This window comes from Grus americana, chromosome 3 (genome assembly GCF_028858705.1).
Source record: "Grus americana isolate bGruAme1 chromosome 3, bGruAme1.mat, whole genome shotgun sequence".
Taxonomy (NCBI): domain Eukaryota; kingdom Metazoa; phylum Chordata; class Aves; order Gruiformes; family Gruidae; genus Grus; species Grus americana.
Window position 1 is genome coordinate 66,340,586 of NC_072854.1, and position 19,002 is coordinate 66,359,587.

The 19,002-nt window shown below is 39.7% G+C and overlaps 1 protein-coding gene across 5 annotated transcripts in view; it reads left to right on the top strand.

Moving 5' to 3' along the window:
* The window catches only part of ADGRG6 (adhesion G protein-coupled receptor G6), a 114,665-nt gene that overhangs the window by 28,510 nt on the left and 67,153 nt on the right, over positions 1–19,002 (top strand). For all 5 annotated transcript variants that reach the window (XM_054819522.1, XM_054819521.1, XM_054819523.1 and 2 more), the window contains one exon: positions 15,188–15,529. In XM_054819522.1, the coding sequence (XP_054675497.1) occupies positions 15,188–15,529 (342 nt within the window). The remainder of the gene's footprint in view (positions 1–15,187; positions 15,530–19,002) is intronic.

Sequence of the window (19,002 nt, forward strand, 5' to 3'; positions counted from 1 at the left end):
TCTGTTTCAGAAACTGTACATGACCAGCAGTCGGATCACCCTCTGAGGTTCCTTTATTATCAACTACACTTTTTCATGTTTGAGTCTATAGGGTTTGCTTCAAATCCCACTGCAAACAATGAGAACATTTCTTTGAGTTAAAAAAATTTTGGATGAAACCTAAAACTAGATGGTCTGGCCAAGGACCATGAAAGGCGAAAAGCTTCTAGTAAGCATAGAATCTCAAACTAAAATAAATAGTTATATTTTATGTATGTTATTTAATATGTTTAAACATATTTTCTTCTTCAAAACTTGAAATTTATTATGCTGAATTCCTGTTTTTAAGTGTTTGTCTAGACTTCCGATGAAATATCTAGAACATCTGGGTGGGCAACAGTGAATAGAGTTCACCCTAACTTTGTGCTTTACAGGGTGATAGGATGCGGGTGTGGGAGACAGACGCTATTCACACCAGTCTCCTCAGACTGCTTTTGAACACTCTACTGATATGCTTTATTAGCCCCTGAAGTGAATTTTCAATGCAGGGAAATGATCATTGAGATAAGTCCTAAAAGAATGGAGATAAGTCATTGATGGGTTTACTTATGAACCAAGTTTACAGTTTGCAGTTTAATAGTTTACACAGAATATGTGAAGAAGTTAGGTGAAAAAAAAAAAAAAAAAGAACCCCAAGAATACTGCTTTATTCTATTTATTGTATGAGGTAAGTTTGAATACCTTGCTGCTCTACTTAGTATATGGTGAAGGGTCATACTGGTTACATAATGGTGTGTGCCATAGCAATTGGCATAAGCTTTATATTTTGTTGCTTTTTTATTGATTGTTGCACATGGCAAATTGCTTTTCTGTTAATCGTTCTATGTCATGACACTGAGATATTTCTCTTGCCTTCTCCCTCCAAACTGCAGTTAACTCTGCATAATCAGAAACCTGTAGTCATGGGTAAAAATATATTATCTTTTAACCATGTGCTTCTAACTCTTGTTATTGACTGTTACTGCAAGTAAATCTACATGCAGGAAGCAAAATACCCCTCCCTTTTTTTGAGGAGTATGCTTGTACTCTCTGTGCTGGTATGTGTACGTCTCTGGGCTTGCACATTGCTTGTTCAAATGTGACATCAAAAGTTATTGTGAACTTTAAGATTTTGAGTATTTACAGAATCAGAGTAATTGCAATTAAAAACTATAATCAAAGGTAAGTAATGTGAAAGCAGTGGGAATTGTAATCACTCATGACACTTCAGAGTCAGGTGTTCAATATTAGAGTTTGATTAGTGTCTCTTTCATATTTGCTCTTTTCATTAAGCCCTTTTTATCTTAGGTATCAGTGCAGCTCCATCACTGGAAAGCCCAGGACTTACTGTCTTGAAGGATTCAGTCTTTGAGGCTTTGAAAATTTCAACAATATTAAACCTGCAGTCAAACTGGGGTTTGGTTCTCAGAGAGGTCCAGATATTCTGTCTAGATACTCAATACTGATGGCAGATCTCGAATAGATACTTTTCTATTAGTTCATATTTCAGGTGCAAAGACAGAGAAAATTGATAAGTGGACTCCAACTTTAAACAAGAATATATCTTTTTAACTGTGCTTTGAAATAGGCTTCCTTTGAGAACAGTTGAAATGTTCACCTGGTGTTGGAAGCAGTGTTGGAAACAGCGTTAAGAAGGGAGAGCACCACTGTTACTGGTGTTCTCTGAGGGTGGGTTTTGCTAGAAACATTAGCAGAAAAATTAAAAGGTGAGGGTGTTAAGTTTTGAGATGATAGCTTCCTTGAACTTCAAAGCTTTGTTGGATATAAAACAACTGCAGAGTTTAATAATTCAGGAAAATATTTTAAAAAAAATAATCTTAGACAGAAGGAATATGGGAGCAAATCAGGGCTTGGCTGTCATTAATTGAATAGTTAAGGCAATTAATGCAGTACAATGTGTTAAAGGTCAAGTAAAGGTACGGTACTTGCTTGTAAATGTTAGTGTATAGTCATTATTAAGAGAGAACAGTTTGTCCATTTAGTTTTATAGAAGGATGATGCCATGAAGTTCTGTCTCGTACTCACTTCCCGTCTCATTTCAAGGAACACTGTGCACCTGTCATTATGCTTCCTAATCTTTTAAAACCTCCTTAGACTGTGTCTCCAGAGCTAACAAAATACCTTTTTCCTGTCTGCTTTATATGTAAATAACAGATTCATGAAAGAGGTTTCCTTTGGTTGATTGGCTTGGTCTGGTTTCAGAAATTACAGAGCGAATCAATTGTAAAACTCTGCAGTTTCCATTTAGTGGCAAGTGTTTTAGATGTTGTTTCCAAATAATGCTGATGACTGCGGAACCATCACAGAAAATAGAGTAAGTTCCTTCACATGAAGCAAGTTCTGTTAAGACTAAGAAAGCTTTTTTGTTCTTATAATAAGCTGAATAACTTGCTGATTTCAGTTTTGGGGAAACAAGAAGTTGTATGTAAGTCTATTTTCAGAATTCCTCTTTCAGTGTAGAATTGAATTCCCCTGGTATCTGAGGGCTGAAGTGGTCCAGTACTGCGTAATTAAATGTGATACATGCTCTTAACACAGAGATCAGTTTAGCTTTGTAGCAGACCTGTTAAAAACATCACATCAATATTTGGAAACCTGTTCATTAAGATGTGGAGTAGGTAAATAATAAAAACAAGACATAAACCAGTTTGAAAGCTAACAGAGAGGTTTTCAAGTCAAACTCAGTCAAACCTATTGTCAGTCAAACAGAGGTGCTCCAGCCCTCTGATCAGCTTCGTGGCCCTCCTCTGGACTCGCTCCAACAGCTCCATGTCTCTCCTGTACTGGGGCCCCCAGAGCTGGACGCAGTACTCCAGGTGGGGTCTCATGAGAGCGGAGTAGAGGGGCAGGATCACCTCCCTCGACCTGCTGGTCACACCTCTTTTGATGCAGCCCAGGACACGGTTGGCTTTCTGGGCTGCGAGTGCACATTGCTGGGTCATGTTGAGCTTCTCATCAATCAATACTCCCAAGTCCTTCTCCTCGGGGCTGCTTTCAATCCATTCCTCGCCCAGCCTGTAGTTGTGCTTGGGATTGTCCCGACCCATGTGCAGGACCTTGCACTTGGCCTTGTTGAACTTCATGAGGTTCCCACGGGCCCAGCTCTCCAGCCTGTCAAGGTCCCTCTGGGTGGCATCCCTTCCCTCCAGCGTGTCGACCCCACCACACGGCTTGGTGTCGTCGGCAAACTTTCTGAGGGTGCACTCGATCCCACTGTCCGTGTCGCCAACAAAGATGTTGAACAGTGCCGGTCCCAGTACCGATCCCTGACGAACACCACTCATATTATTCAGAACACCTTTTTCAGTTTGCTCTGGGCAAAATGGATTGAATAATAAGCGTTAACACTGAATAGGTTGTTGTCTTTGGAAGGTGAAAGTATGACTAATTTTCTATGACGGGGTAGAAGAGAATATTTCTGTGTATAATAGACAAACTTTATTATTTTGTGATGTTAAAAAATGGCAACTATTTTGACTTAGATTGCTGCTTCTTGCAGATCAGATGAGACAGATGTATTACTGAGAGCGTCTATTTTTTTAAAGCTTACTGAAAGGACACAGAAGATACCAAAGTATTGAAATTTAAGTAGCCCAAATCATATTGAAATATATACTTTGAAAACTAGTAGAAAGGACAGGTAAAAAAATGTTAAAAATTATTCAAAGGCTCTGTATGAAATCACTTTTGAGTTGGTGTTTTCGAGTATGTCTAGAATGCCTTGGTGTTGTATGATAATAGTGAATTCCAGTGTAAAGTAATTGTGCGCAGTTTCTGCATCTTGTTAAACACCAGCAGACTGTAGTTTCAACCTCTACTGCAAGGTAGTCCACATCATTAATAGCAGTTTCTCTGGGATAGCTAAAAAATTCTAAAAAAATTTCTAGACCCAAAATTTGGCCTGTAAACACACAAAGCTTGAAGAATATCATCAACTAGCAGTACAATAACCCCCCTACATTGTGTTTTCTAGAGGCCTTCATGAGAGTTAAGAGTGATGCTTATTCTGAATACCGATAGTAGCAGTCAGAAAAGGCATTCCAACATTGCAGCCTGGGAAAGAAAACTCTGCAATTGAACTGTCCCCTTACAAGCGATAAAAGATGTTGAATGCATCATGGGTCAAATGGAAACTGCTTTGGATATTGGGTGTGTGTTGGATTTGTTGGGTAAAGCACCTAGTGAAGAGGCATTATTTTCTACTTTCACAGCACAAAATACTCTGTTACCAAGAAATTTCATCCTAACAATTTCTTTAATTTGTGTCCAATGTGTATGTAGAGGAAATGTATTTCTTGTATGTATCTGTATGACTGACTTTTACTAAGAGCATGACCTGTGCCCAGATACAACATTGTTTTAACCAGTGTCTGTGCAGTTTGGTGGGATCCCAAATTCCTACAAACCAGATCTCACTAAAAGATTGTCAGCTGTTTACCTATTCATTTTTTGAACAGCCTCCCAGGCAAGCACAACACTTGCTTGCACAAATGATACCCAAGAAATTACTGAGCCATACAGCTCCTCAGCTTGTACAGCCTTGTATAGTTGTGTTGAAGCTAACTGTGCTCATGGATTTACTCCAGCTGAGGATGTGATCCTCTTTGTAACAATACAGCAACTGAACAGCTAGGACCCAGCAGCCAGAACTTCTTGCTGGAGTGAGCAAAAATATGACATTCTTGATGACCATTCCTCTTGTAAATCTCAGCATTTTTTGTGATGGAGTGTGATATGTAGATCTCAGTTTGAAACCATTATGTTACATGCAACGACCTCACAAGAAACTCACCTGTTTCCTAAGATAATTTTCTCTTTACTGACATGTGTTAGCTTATGTGCTTATTGTATTAGCCCATATACTTACTAGTTAATACTTTTTTTCACCAGCATATCTAAACTGAACTGTCAATACCACTCTCTGTCCCAAACTACTGCTACTTTGTGGGAAGAAAAAAAAAAAAATCCAACTCAGGCCAAAACTAGCAAGTCAATTCTGTTATTTTTATAAGATTATCACAGGAATGCCAATGAAAATATTCTTAAGTTACAATGGGTGTAACACAGGATTTTCACATTACCCCCTCCCTCTGGGGGAAATTCATAACTGTGTCTACAGTGTGAACTCCACTCATATGGGTCAGGGCAGATCTACCCAGTCAGTGTGTTTGTTTCCCCTTCCATTTTCATTGGCAGAAAACCAAACAACTAAGGGGAAACAGGCAGTGCAGGGCCCCCACCCTGGCTCTGAACATATTTTCTTCTATTGTAGCTGGTTCCCTCAATTTCCCAGATCAATCAAAACCTGCTGGAGACACTGCTGTGATAAAGTCAGTTGCTGTCAGGAGGTGTAGGATATTTGTGCTAGAGAGATCAAGAGGGGTCAGAGCTTTTAGTGGCAATAGTAACCCAAGAGAAATAAATACCTACTGAATTCCAGTGTAAAATGGGACCTGGGGGTGGTATGGGATATCTGGAAACACACTGAATTTCTAATGGTCTCTGTATTGTGCTAGCATCCCACTCTGAGAGAGTGAAGAACATCAACTCCGATCTTTCCAGGGCTATCATAAGGTTTTGGAGATCTGGTGTGTAACAAATGCTGATAATGTCAATACTTGGATGACTCTGTCTAAGGGCTGGTTAGGATGCTAGTCTTGAGAAGTCAAGAGGTCAGTTCCCTGAAATTTCCTGTCCAAAGTCTCAACAGCCTGCGTATGAACGGTACGCCCTAAATTGGTGGAGAGTTCTAGTCCATCTGTGTCCTTTAAGAATCATGCTGTGGTTTATGTATTTATTTATGAGAAAACAAATAACAAAATCTCTCTTGGTGTAGGACCATGTCATACAGTTGTATCATGAGGAAGTGTAGATCAGTTTCTTCTGTCTTGGTTTTAGTGAAAAGTCTGCTGCTGGGTTTGGTAGTAGCTTGTTACCGCCTGTGTTCATGGTAAATGCTTCCTGAGTCAGTAATTTACTATGCTCTGCTTTTCTAATCTTAACCTCAGATTTGAAAATTAAGCTTTGCTCTTCCTGATTTTTTAGTACATTATTACTGTTACTGACCTCAAGTGTATCCTGAAAAATAATTTTATCATGTTAGAAACAGGATGTACAACCACCTGTTTCTCCCGGATTTACGTGTAGTGTTTGAACCACCAAAACTAGCAAGAACGGCTGTATTGGCCTCTACGTAAGATACACAAGATAGGGCCTTGTGCTCTGCCTTGCATGGCTGCTTTCCCTTTCCCATGCATGTGCTGGCCACCTCTGTTCCAGTAAATGAGATGTGCCCAGGGCTGTTCTCTGCCTCAGAGACCAGCTCATGCCGTGTCCCAAATGCACACGGTTATAAAAATCAGGGTACCTGTATTCAGATTGCGTGTTGGGAATGGTCCCTGACCTGTGCTGGTGGCCGGGCCATGCCCAGGAAGGGTTTGGAGGAGAGCTTTCCGGGCTGGCCCGAGCAGTGCCGGGGTCAGCCTCGCGCTGCGACCGTACAAGAGTTGAGTCCCGGAGCCTGGGATCATGCTTGCCATCACGGTGGAGCTATTGATACTGTTCCTGATCAGTTGGTTGAGATTAGTTTCAAGCATAAGCCATAAGGTTTACAATCCCTTACAATTATGTCTCTTCTTAGCAATTATTATATATCTGGAGGGATTCAGAGGTCTTATTAGATATGCAGAAAAATGTCTGTTGGGTTTCTGAATTTTATGTTCCTTGTTTTGATACTTTTCAGGTCAGAGTTCCAGAGGCTGATGTTGTAACATAAGAGAAAATACTGTCTTTTATCAGTTTTCAATTTGCCACGTATAATTTCAGTAATTAAGGGCCTTGTTCTTGTCTCACAAAAGAGAGAAAATAACCACTTCTAATTCCATGTGATGAAAAATTTAATTTGTTAATAATCTGATAAGCAGTAAGGGTTAGAGCAACAGTAAGCAGGAATAATAAGTGACTTCACAGACAACAGTTACACTTTCATATATGTCTATATATTAGCCTGTGAGGAGATTTTTTCCTACCATTCAGTTATTCTCAGGTGCACCAACTGGTTCAGCCATTTATAGCGTATGCCGCAGGTCATAATGCATCAGCAAAAGAAGATGCGAGGCAAGCTGATATGACTGGCCAGGGCATAGTACGCTCTTTGTCTCCTGGTTTCAGTGGCCAAAACCCAATTGTTGAATTATTTTGTGAGAGCACAATCTTGTCTTTCATTGAATTATAAAAGGCTCTGCCAGGGTTATGTGCTATTTCCAGTCAGGAATATGGAGGCTTTAAATTCTTGCTGGGTACAAGGAGTACTATGCAGATGATGCAATGGGAATGATGCAGAATGAGAGTCTGGACTGAGTTTTTAATAGTGCTTAAAATAGTGTTTTCTTACAAATCAACAAAAAAAGTCACATTTGCAAACTAAGAATAACACAGAGATGAAAGATTCTTCCTAATTACATCTTTATTATACTCATGCTGTGCAAAATGCATTTAATTATGTGTTGCGGTTTTAAGTAGGATAATGTAAAGTTTCACTCATATAAAGCTTATAAGACTCTTATTTTTTGAATTATGCTGGTTATATTACTGGTGAGTCTATGCAGGTGGTTTCACATAAAAAACTGGTAGCGTTTATCCTGTTGGGGGTTCTATATATTCTACACCTATTAATATAAATAAATATTTTAGGAATTATTTAAATTGTATTGAGTTTCATTTTTTGATAACCTACACTACACTGCCAGGTATTTTAGTGACCAGCAGTGTAACTATTTGGTGTTTGGAGAAATTTAACACCCCACACCCCCCCAAAGGTGAGCTGAAATGTATTTCTCCACAGACAAGTTGTCCAGCGTCAAAGCCTGCTACTGATGCCTTTACAGAGCTGGAAATTAATGTAACATCCTACTAATACAGAGCAATGGGATAGGTTTGAACCCTACCCAGAGGAATAATGCTTCTATTTTTAAGTGGGGAGGGCAGGTGACATTTTTAGAAAGTTCATGACTAAATTAGAATTAAACCTTGCCTTTCCCGGTCTTTAGGCAGAAAGTGTAATTTGGGAAGGAAATTCAAAGATTGGAAGGAACTGTTTCTGTGACAGTTTGATATAAAAGATCAACATCTCGCTCTCCCAAAATCCAGTCAGCAACTTGGGAATTCAGAATTTGCCTAATGGGTTGGCAAGGAAAGGAAGGAAGAGTATGGATTGCTGTGTGGACATTGGTGTAAAATGGTTCATGTTAATTTAATCACGCGGTTACCAGCTTTTCATATGCAACCCGAGTATCTGAGAGTGGATCTCTCTCCCTGAATCGGTGTTTGCATGCGTTGGTCCAGTTATTACTCCTTTTCTTAAAACGAAAAGCAAATGATCAGAATGAGAGGGGATAGCACAGCCTTCCTCGCTGCTCGGGTCCGCACCGTGCCTCCCCCGTAGTTTTCCTACGGCAGCAGTTAGAGAGTCTCGCCCTCCCGTTCTGCCTTGAGGGGGCTGCAAGGCTGAAGACGGGGACTGTAAAGCTTCAAATACAGGACTCAAAGGCATCATTGTGCAGGAAAGGACTTTAAACAGTTGCTGAACTTTAAGTCCGTGCTTAAATCCAAATCATATCTGTGAGATTTTAGGATTTGCTCAAGATTTTTGTGAATTTAGGGCTGTGCACATTGTAGAAGTGCTGAAGAAGAAATGGTTCTAGGTTATCATTACAGATCAGGGGACATTTATATTTATACACAATCACAATCATATGAGGTCAGTAGACCTCAGCCCTGTAACATTGTATGGGCAGGGACAAACTTTTATACGCATCAGGATGAGAGTCTTACTTCCCTTCTATTTATTGCAGAGATAATCCCTTTTTGTTGGGTTTTTTTCCTTTATTTTTGTCCCTTTTCTTTAAATTTGGATGTTTAAATAGTTAGAAATAGGATAATCTGTTTAATTTGAGGATTACAATGCATGCTAACATTAAATTATGTGTTTTGTATAGTAATTTTTATCAGGGCCAGCATACTGTAGCAAAATAAGGATCTTCTTGGGAGATCAAACAGCTTCTACTATTTGGAATGTAAATAAAGAAGCAAAAATAAACCTGCTACACCTCCTCATTTGCACTTTCTCAGACAGAACTCGATCAAATTGTGGGTTGTGCAGGGAGCAGACAACATGGCTTGGTATGCAGAGGCTCCAGAAGAGTGCTATGCTTAATGTTTTGCATAAAAATTTGTATAGGTCTTATCTTATAACTAACTTATAAGTGAGTAAGCAAAACACTACTTTATGTCCAGTGTGAATGCCGTGACACTTCTTTACAATTACTATATTCACATTTTGTGTATAGGCATTTCTGTAGATCTACAGATGCCCTTTACATCCAAAATGATTTGTTTAAAGTGAAGATAAGCTACTGCTGAAGCCTTTGCATGTGATAGCTGTTCTAGGTTTAGTGTTTGTGTCTCGTTGGAATAACAAGAGTTTGTTTGTTCTGTAGCCATTCCAGCCCACCCACATCTTGGTGGTTTGGCCCTTCCTCTTACTTGTCTGCTGGTGTGCCCATTGCTGACCTCATTCACCCATCTATTTGGAGTCATAAATACGTTTAACCTAATGTTTGGCCAGATCTCTGCTATGGCATCCTAGAAATAAATTAAAAAAAAACCCTCAGCAACCGACAATTAATTACTTATTATAAAGCAAGACTTTTTCTTGCCTAATGTTCATCAAAATAGGTAATTTTTCATGCTGTCGCAGTAAAAGATTGTTAGGTTTCACTTCTATTTTGGGCTTTGCCACATGCTTGCAAGTGCCTGTGTCATGTAACCTCCCAGTGCTTCTCTCTTACTTAGTTCAAAATTACCATCCTTCTAAGTGCTACTTTTTCGGATGTATGTAAAGTGCTTAAAGGTTCTCAGATGCATAAGCAAATTATAATTAATTCTGTACTGCTTTTTTATGTCTAAAGTGCTAGGTACCTGTAGCTAAGATTTTCTGTGGTTTAGGATCAGTCTAATTCTGTCAGGCAGGGGAGATTTTATTGTTCACTTGAATAAGATCAGAGTTAACATAAACTTGTTTTGTTTTCTGAAAATTCGACCCCAGAGCTACATAGATTTATTTCAGGATATTTTCATGTGAAAGTTGTATTCTCTACAGGGAGAAGTAGAGATAGTTTTCATGCCAAAATGGAATCCAGCAGCATTCTATCTTACTTTTATGATGGAGACCTTTAATGGATTTTAAAAAAATACCAGTAGTGTTAATTCAACCCACGCCAGCTATCATTGGTATCCGGTGCTGCTGCCTACGCCTGTGTAGTCATTTACACTTCTGTCAGGTGGAAAAGAAGGCCAGCTGCATGCTACAGCTGGAAAAAGCAAAACCCACTGCAAGGTGTAACTTAGTGTGAAAACAAACTGGATAATGCATGAATTGCCAGCAGCCAGAGGCTCTGTTTTCTTTTGATCCGAACTTTCACGAACTTTAGGTCTTTAGGGCTGAAATAGGCAGTTTCCCAAGCTGAATTGCTTTTGCTGTTTTAAAAAAATTCTTGGCCAAACAAAATTTGTTGTCCAGCATTTCTCCAAGGTTGGGTAAGTGCAGAAATGAAAGCAGGTGGAGAGGTAGAAGTCAAAACTCATGCCTGATAAAGGAGTGCAGAGTATAATAGGGCAAAAGATGAGGTTTTGGGGGAAAATTATGACAACGGAGAGAAATAGAGAAGTGTGAGGAGCTAGAGGAAAATATGCATATTAGCACAGATTTTGGAGGCAAGTGCTGGAATGTGTTAGTCATGTAAGAAGAAATCAAAAAAAGAGAAGTACAGACGTATGGGACGAGGTTGGTTACAGAATGTTTCCTGCCCAAATTTGCAATTCAACATTGTAGCTCTGGGTCTGACTTGGGGCTTCAGCTGCCCACAAATGGCTTGAGACAGTCACTTTCAAACTGTATATCTCAGTGCCTACGGCTGTCTTCATACGTTCAAATGGTGGAATTCCGTGCTGGGACTCTAAAGAGACAAAATCGGTAGACGAGACAAGCAGGGTGATTAATTTTGTTCCATAGGATAGATATGAGGTTTGCATGTGCGCGTGTCTGTGCAGTCTTTAATGAGTCACGTGCTGTTTCCCTTAGCCCCTTAGTTTTAGTACGGTCTTCAGATGATTCATATGATGTAGGAAAGACTAGTATAGGGCACTTTCCTCTTCACAGAAATTAAAAGGTATATATGTGGAATAGGCAGGAGACTCGCAGAAGAGAGGGAATTGTCTCGTGGTTAGGAAAATTGGCAACCATGAGAACGGGATTCTATCCCTGCCTTTACCGATAAGTTCCTATTAAAGATGGCCAAATTGCTTTGACCAAAATTTTCCATTGGCCACTAAGTACTCATTTTTGGATTTTCTACAGTGGGCCAGATTGGCAGACTGCTTTCCCAGCTGCAGTTTAAAGCCATTGATAGTGTGCTTTGGACATATAAAACCCTGTACAAATGCTAAGTAGTTAAGGAAAATCAGTACTCTCCTTTTTTAGATTAGGAACCCAAAATCCATGGAAACTTTTGCCATTTTTTGCCCATTATCTCCATGCCTAACTTTATCCTTATGAAATGGGCATGATAGGAGGGAAAAAGCCATTTCCCCTACAGTCAGTTGCCCTTCTGAAGTCAATTAACATTTGTGAATCGCTTAGATAACTTTGCTGAAAACTCTAACATACTCCAGAGGAATTTATAGATTTTCCTTTTTACTATAGTGTTGAAGTGTCATACTAAATACTTAATTATTCTTTTATTACAGGAAGTATGAGTCCTGCAGAAAAAAAATAAAAATAATTGTGACATAAAAACCATATTCCAGGATATTCTCATGATGGAGACAAATGAATTGCCCAGTGAAACTTTCTGTTTAGGAAATGTTGATATTGAGTGCTTGATTTCACTATATGGGTTTATTTTGGTTTGGGGAAGAAAAGAGGGGGAGAAAAGATGAAGGCTTTTATTAGACAAAATACATTTAGAGAGTGAATTTCCTGTGGCCTAGGGTGACAAAAAATACTTGACAGGCAGATTCTGAGTATCTGGGGTTCCTGACCAAGAATATCATACCTAAAGTTGTTCCCATTAAGATCACTAATATATCTCAGATTGCTTGTAGAAATGTTTGTGTTGTGTATTGCAACAAGTATTCAATATCCACAGTTCAGAGCTGCTCTGGGCCAATGGGATTGCAAAATATCTGTCAGCTTTGGCTGACAGCCTAAAGTTGCCACAGCAATTTTTCTCTTTAATGAGTAAAATAGGTGGTGTTTATAGAAAAATAACTGTCTCATGAGAAGCTGTGCAAAAAGTTCCATTCAAAACCATTCTGTTTATATATAGTTTTGTTGTTTGTTTTCTTTTCTTTTTACTTACTACTGTGGACATTTGCATGAAAACAGGATATTTCTACTTCAAATTGCAGTCATGGACAGAATAGCTACTATGCCAGAATGGAGCCAACCCACTTCAAAAAAGTAAACTATTTTGCTCGCCAAATCTGTTTCTTCTGTGTATGTAAAGTTTTGAGCACTTATTTTCCTACCTAAATTTAGGGGCTGTTTTTTTTGAGTTAGTTCTGTAAAGCCAACAAAACAATATGTATATAATAAAATGACAATATGTTAGTGAAAAGATTAAATGAGCAAAAAACCAATAATATAAATGTATGTTTTAGTATTTACAGTGACAGACAGCAGGCATAAAAGTATTTTTGTTACGTGTACTGACTTTTTTTTACACAGTATAGAAACAATGACAAATACTCAAGAGGGAGATAAGTAGAAGAGCTGAGTCCTGTTTTGACTGATGGTGATCAACAGAATTAATAAAGGCAGGCTTCTCTTAAGAATGTCTGTTCTTTCTGATGGCCAAATTTGACTTTTCCAGTCTCAGGTTGAATGTAATATTCTACCAATTTGAGATACACTTTTACTGACAAGTGGCGTATTTTTTTCTGGTTCGGCATTGTTTTATAATGGCCTTAGGATTTACTTTAGGCGTCCAAGGCTGAATGAGCGTACATAAACACCCATATATTCCCATATGCATTTACATCACTTAACAGCTTAGTCCCTGGCTTCAGGTCCATCTGGGTGCACAGGCAAAGCTCTCAGCTGCCCAGATAGATACCTCTGTGTCATTTATTTCTCTGGCAGGAATGAGTAGGAGAGTGGGTGCGGCGCCATGCCAAATCCTCAGCCCCTGTAGCCCTCATCCTAGCAATAATGAAGGCAGGAGCGTGAATCACTGAGCCTTCCAGCTGGAGCTGTCTTACAGCTGCTCTGCCCTGCAGAGGCTCACTCGCCCTGGACTAGGAGGCTGCGGTGGCTTGTGGCTTAGAGCGTGCTCTTCCTCTTCCTCCCCCTCTCAGTCTAGTGTGGTTCTCTGAAAACTGATACCTATCAGTGTAAAACCCACTGGACGAAGCCGTCATCTGTTTGTACAACTGCAGGATTTATGGTCACCATACTAATGAGTAAATATTCCCTCTCTGGTTAATAAATGGAACGGCGGGGTTTCAGGGCAGGTGAGCATGTAAAAAGAAATTAAGAGTGGACAGGCTGCTGTTTGTACTACACAGATCAAATTTTCTGATGTCAGGAGCGCCACTTCTTCCTAAAGTTACCTGCAAATCTTTCAGACAATCTTTTCTTTTCTCATTTGAACAAATAAACATCCCACTGATCTTTTCTAAGATAACCAGCCTGTATTTCACTCTGAGAACCCAATTAATTACTAGTCCCTCTACCTCTTTGGGGCCATATGAATTCGTGATTTGCAAATTAAAATTACAACGACTCTCTAAAATACACCTCGCAATTCTCCCTGCAGATGTGAACTGCTTCTTTTTTTGCCACGCCACTTCGCAGAGTCAGGGTCCGTTTGCTTAGGGCAAACACCAGTTGAATGTGACTGAACAATATCAGGACCCGAGCAGTGGAAGGAAACATCAAGGGCTCTTTGGAGAAGTTTGTTGCATTCATTCCTATTCTGTAGCTGTTCCATATGTAGTTTACACTTGACAGCTTTTTAGTTGCTTTTAGCTTGGGCAGCTAATAATGCCTGTTCACGTTGTCCTATTTTTTTCATACTTGTAGTACTTGACACAGGATTGTGGCTAATGAAATGTTTACAAGTTAATTTAGCATAAATGTGCCAGTTAGTTTCTTTGGTTATCTATTGTCAATATTCAGTTCCCACTTAGTCTGTTCAGTTCTGTTCCCACCTAGTTTGTTCAGCTTTGGCAAATTGTTACAGATTTTAGCAGCAGGCAGTTCATGGTAATTATATCATATAATACAGTAAGTAAACATATGATAAATGAGCAAATGTAAACCAACCAAGCAACGCAAACCTGGGGACTAACGGGGCCTGAAATTCTCGTGGATAAGCACAGCAGGTGAGCAAAGGAGTATGAGGAATAGGATAAGAATTTCTTGGGGCCTGACTGCCACAAATATGTCAGTGTTGAGTCAGCATGGGAAGAGTGCAGTAATTTGCTGTTGATTCAAAAGGCAGTAGCTCACTGCTACCCTTCTGGGTGATGTGGACGACATTTGCCGGAAATGCTGATGACTAACCTTCGAGAGCTCTGCAGAGCTGCCACTTCTGCCGCTCTTCAACCCATCCCTTGTGCTGCTGCATTCCAGGGACATTCCACTGGAAACAATAGCATGGCACAGTGCTGCTGGAATAGCCACCAGTCAGCATCAGACCAGCAGCCAAAAAATGTAAATGACACCAGTCATCTTTTTCGAAGTTGCAGTTTAAGAATTTGTTTGCCTTCCTGAATCCAAAAATGTTGCTTTTGCTTTGCCTTTGTCAATATACATAGCAGATATATATTGCGTGCACAAATTAATATTTAGCAGTATAATTTCTATTTCTTTTGTGTGGGATTTCTCATATTTCTCATTTCTTTTGCTGTGCTATTCCTGCAGCATTTTGCCCACTGCAAACCAGGCCTTTTTCTGCCTTTTTTCCTCCTATCTCTGTTAATGTTTTTCTGTATAGAAATAGATTTAGTTACTGTGTTGATTACTACTTTCCTGTTAAGTTATCTCTCTTCCTGACCTCCAGCCTTTCTGTGGTTTTATTGCCAGCTCACGGATGCTATGACTGCAGGATTGTGCTAACTGACCCTTCTGGAGTTTTCACTTCTCCATGCTTCCCCAGTGATTATCCCAACAGCCAAGCATGCAAGTGGATCATCCGAGCACCTCATGGATTCATCATACAGCTGACATTTATCGATTTTGACATTGAAGAAGCTCCGGGCTGCATTTATGATTCACTGACATTAGACAATGGAGAAAGTCCAATGAACCTTTGTGGCATCACTGCCAAAGGATTATCCTATAACTCTACCGGAAATGAAATGATTGTGTCATTTAAAAGCGACTTCAGTATCCAAAAGAAAGGTTTTAATGCCAGCTATGTACGAAGTAAGTAAACCCAAAGCATTTCATCCGTCTTATAGATATTAGAAGGAAGGTCCTATAAGGGTTAGAATGACACTTCCCAAAGGAATCAAGCCCTCCATGAGAAGGGAAAAGATGGGGAGGCTGCAGAATAAAACTACAGAGTTCTCTTGTATGTTTGTTTAACTAATTTATATTTCTTTCAATGAAAATAAATTATTTTATTCTGAGACATGACATCGAGTGTGTTAGAAAAAGTTTTCACATGCAAAGATTTTAGGCCTAATAATGCCTCTCCCTGCAGATTTATGCCAGAGGATTTGGAGGCAGGACACCAGTCCTTCAGGTCAGCGTTACCTACAGAGGGACATAGAAATCTTAAGGAGAGCGTGAGAGGGAATTTAGTTGAGCCAGAAATAAGGCCAGCCCGGACCTCTGGCCCAGTGAAATGCCCAACAGTGAGGAGGAGTTGTGCAGTAGGCAGAACTTCTTAGGGATTCTTCCAGAGGGTGGAACAAACTCCCAGGGAGGAACTGGCATTGCAAAATGGCTACTTTTCGTTTCAGTTCCTTGACCTTTCTTTCCCTTCCTTAAATCATTAGAATGCTTGAATTTTAAAAGCTCAACAACTGCAAAAAAAAAAAAAAAGACACTCGTCGTTTTCCCCCTAGAAGATGAGGGTACAAATTACAGGTGACCGATGCTTGTTTTGTTGTTTAAAGCATTAATAAGAAGTTGCTCTCACATGAGAGTAAAGGGCAGCGAGGTAACGGAGGGCATTAGGATGATCACTTACAGGCCCCATATGCCACCCACCGTGCATTCCACTTCAGGGTTGCAGTTTATAGTTGCATGCCCTCAGTAGGCTTTCTTTTTGTTGAAGTCACACACCGAATACTAGTATTGCATCAAGCATTTATATTATTGTAGCCCACTTCCTTCTGCTGGTTGACTGGCTGCTGTAGAAACACAGAGCAGGGAGGTTTGCAGTTATCTCTTCAGTCACAAGCACGTCTTCCTCATGATTTTTTTTTAATATTTATTATACATATCATATATTTTAAAATAAGATAGTAACGCCCAGGAATTATAAGACAAAAGTAGTCCTGATTATTCCAGCAAAATTTGTGTGCGGCTCTGAAAACAAAAAAAGGTAACATTGTATCAGAAGAACTAAAAATACTTCTTTCTACTGAGGTCCTTTCATGCTGACGAAATGAATGTAGTAACAATTCTAGGAGCACCCATTCTCTTCTGAAAGTCAAGGCAAATTTTCTGAAATGTTTCTCTATTTGAAAATAGCAGCTCTTGCTGTGTTGTAAGAAGCTGTAAAATCAAGTGGATCATAAAAAATGATATGCAGTCAGATTATGCAAAATGATTTATTCCTTTATTCTTCTTTAATATTTTAATGTTTACGTATGACTGTAAGGGGTAAGATGACTTACAACTCAAATTGAAAGATGCAGTGTTGCCCTCAGGTGTGTTAAATGAGGAGGAGAGGAAAGGTCCACAGACGTAATCAGGAAACCATTTGTGTATATGTACCTATAGGTATTGTATTTTTATGAAAACAAAAATATTACCTCCGTGCCAAATTGAATAGTACCTTACATTCATGGATAGCACCATTAAAGTTAAATAGTCTTGGAAGATATCCTTTCATTTTGAATAAGACAGCTACTCCCCAGTGTGACTAAAGGTATTAGTGACCTTTACCAGTGACTTGTATTTTAATGTTTCACATATATATATTAGCTCAGAAGCTCTATGCTAAAGCCTGCTGTTAAGCATCTAGACTAAGGCTGCTGAATTTTGTTTCATTAGTCCAAATCTGTAACTCTCACCTGATATCTTGTTTTTTACCGTGGGTGCCAGGAGAGCTGTCTGCATGCACCTAGGGCAGATTACAACTATATTCTGCCCGTTGCCCACAGTTGTGCAATTGCATTGAGTTCAGAAGATCATGGCAACGTTTAACCTGGCAATGGATACTGCAAAGGGGCTTGGTAAAGGGATGATAATATACTGCTTTCCTTGCAAGTTATAAAAGCGTGTAGACAATGGGACATCAACGCACGCACACACTGAAATTAAGATGCATCTGCATGGCAGATACCAGTGCTACGCTCTCCTGTCCTGGCAAAGAGTTCCCAAAGCCATCGGAGAGATTGCACACCCCCTCACTTCAGGTACCCAGTGGAGTTCAAAGCTGCTTTGTCAAGCTGACACGTTGTTACTGCTACGAACATGATACCTGGGTAAAAGCATTAATTTCTCCCAGAGCAAGGGGAACAGCGTTGTAGTCATATTTTCTTTCATTTCTCAGAAACGATCATATGTAAATAATAAAATTAAATAGTTTGTTCAATTTTGAACTTCACAAAGTAATGCAAAGTTGTAAAGGACCGTTCAAAGACACACGGCAGTTTGCTATCTAGAAATAGCATTTAAAACGACATTAATGGTACATCCTAATATGCCATACGTACACAAGACAAAATATATGTGGGGAAAGACAAGTGTAAGAGAGCAAGTGAATTTTGGGAGGGAATTAGCTGAGAATAGAACAGCTTTTTTTCGTGACTGCTTGGTTTTATGTAAGAGCAGTTTCAAACTGAGTTTCACAGAGCACGTCCTGTTATCCATAACAAGTTGGCCGCCTGCCACAAATGTTGGCTTTCCTGGTTGTCACCTCCTGCAACACACCAACAGCAGATGGATGGGCCATATCCTCAGCTGCAGTAAACAAATGCAGCTTTGCTACTCGTAGGGGAATTAGGTCAATTTGCATCAGGTGAAGATCTGGTGTGTTAAATAATTTTCTAGTAATAGTTAACTGCGTAAGTAATAGCTCCACTGGTGAGCAGAAGTCACTCAGTCGCCAAAAGGAGAGGAAGGAGAGCCAACAGACCTCTGTTAGCACAGAAATGCCCAAGACAGTGTCATGTAAAATTAGCACACAGTTGAGTAGTACTGCAGTAGCCCAGCTTAAAAGCACAATTCAGTGCTGTAGTAACAAAAAACCTCTCAAACAGGTATTTGGTATGTAGACTTTTGCAGCCCTCATTAAAGTGGGTGCATTTCTTCCAGCATCAGTGAAATACCAGATGAAAGCAGTGAAGCTAGGAACAGCAGAAGCCACCACTCAAGCACTGAACCATGCTGAAAACTCCATCAACTGATGGGAAAGAGTTTTCCCTACAAGGGATTGTAAAATACAATATAGAGAGTCCTGGCTTCCTTATAGGTGTATGAGATGTGAGAGAGTGGGCTGCAGGTAAGCTAGGGGCCCTTAAAAAGCAGCAAAGGCAGGCTTTGTGTCATCCCAGCACTCCTGTAAAAGCAGACGATCTCAGAACAGTGAGCTGCTGTTGCTGGTCACTCCTGCTGTGTCCGGGCTGCCAAGACTTTTGTATGTTCTTCATGAGTAAATAGCAATGTGTCCAAAAAAACCCTTGTTCATGGTAATCTAGTTATCTTCCTAACAAACAGAA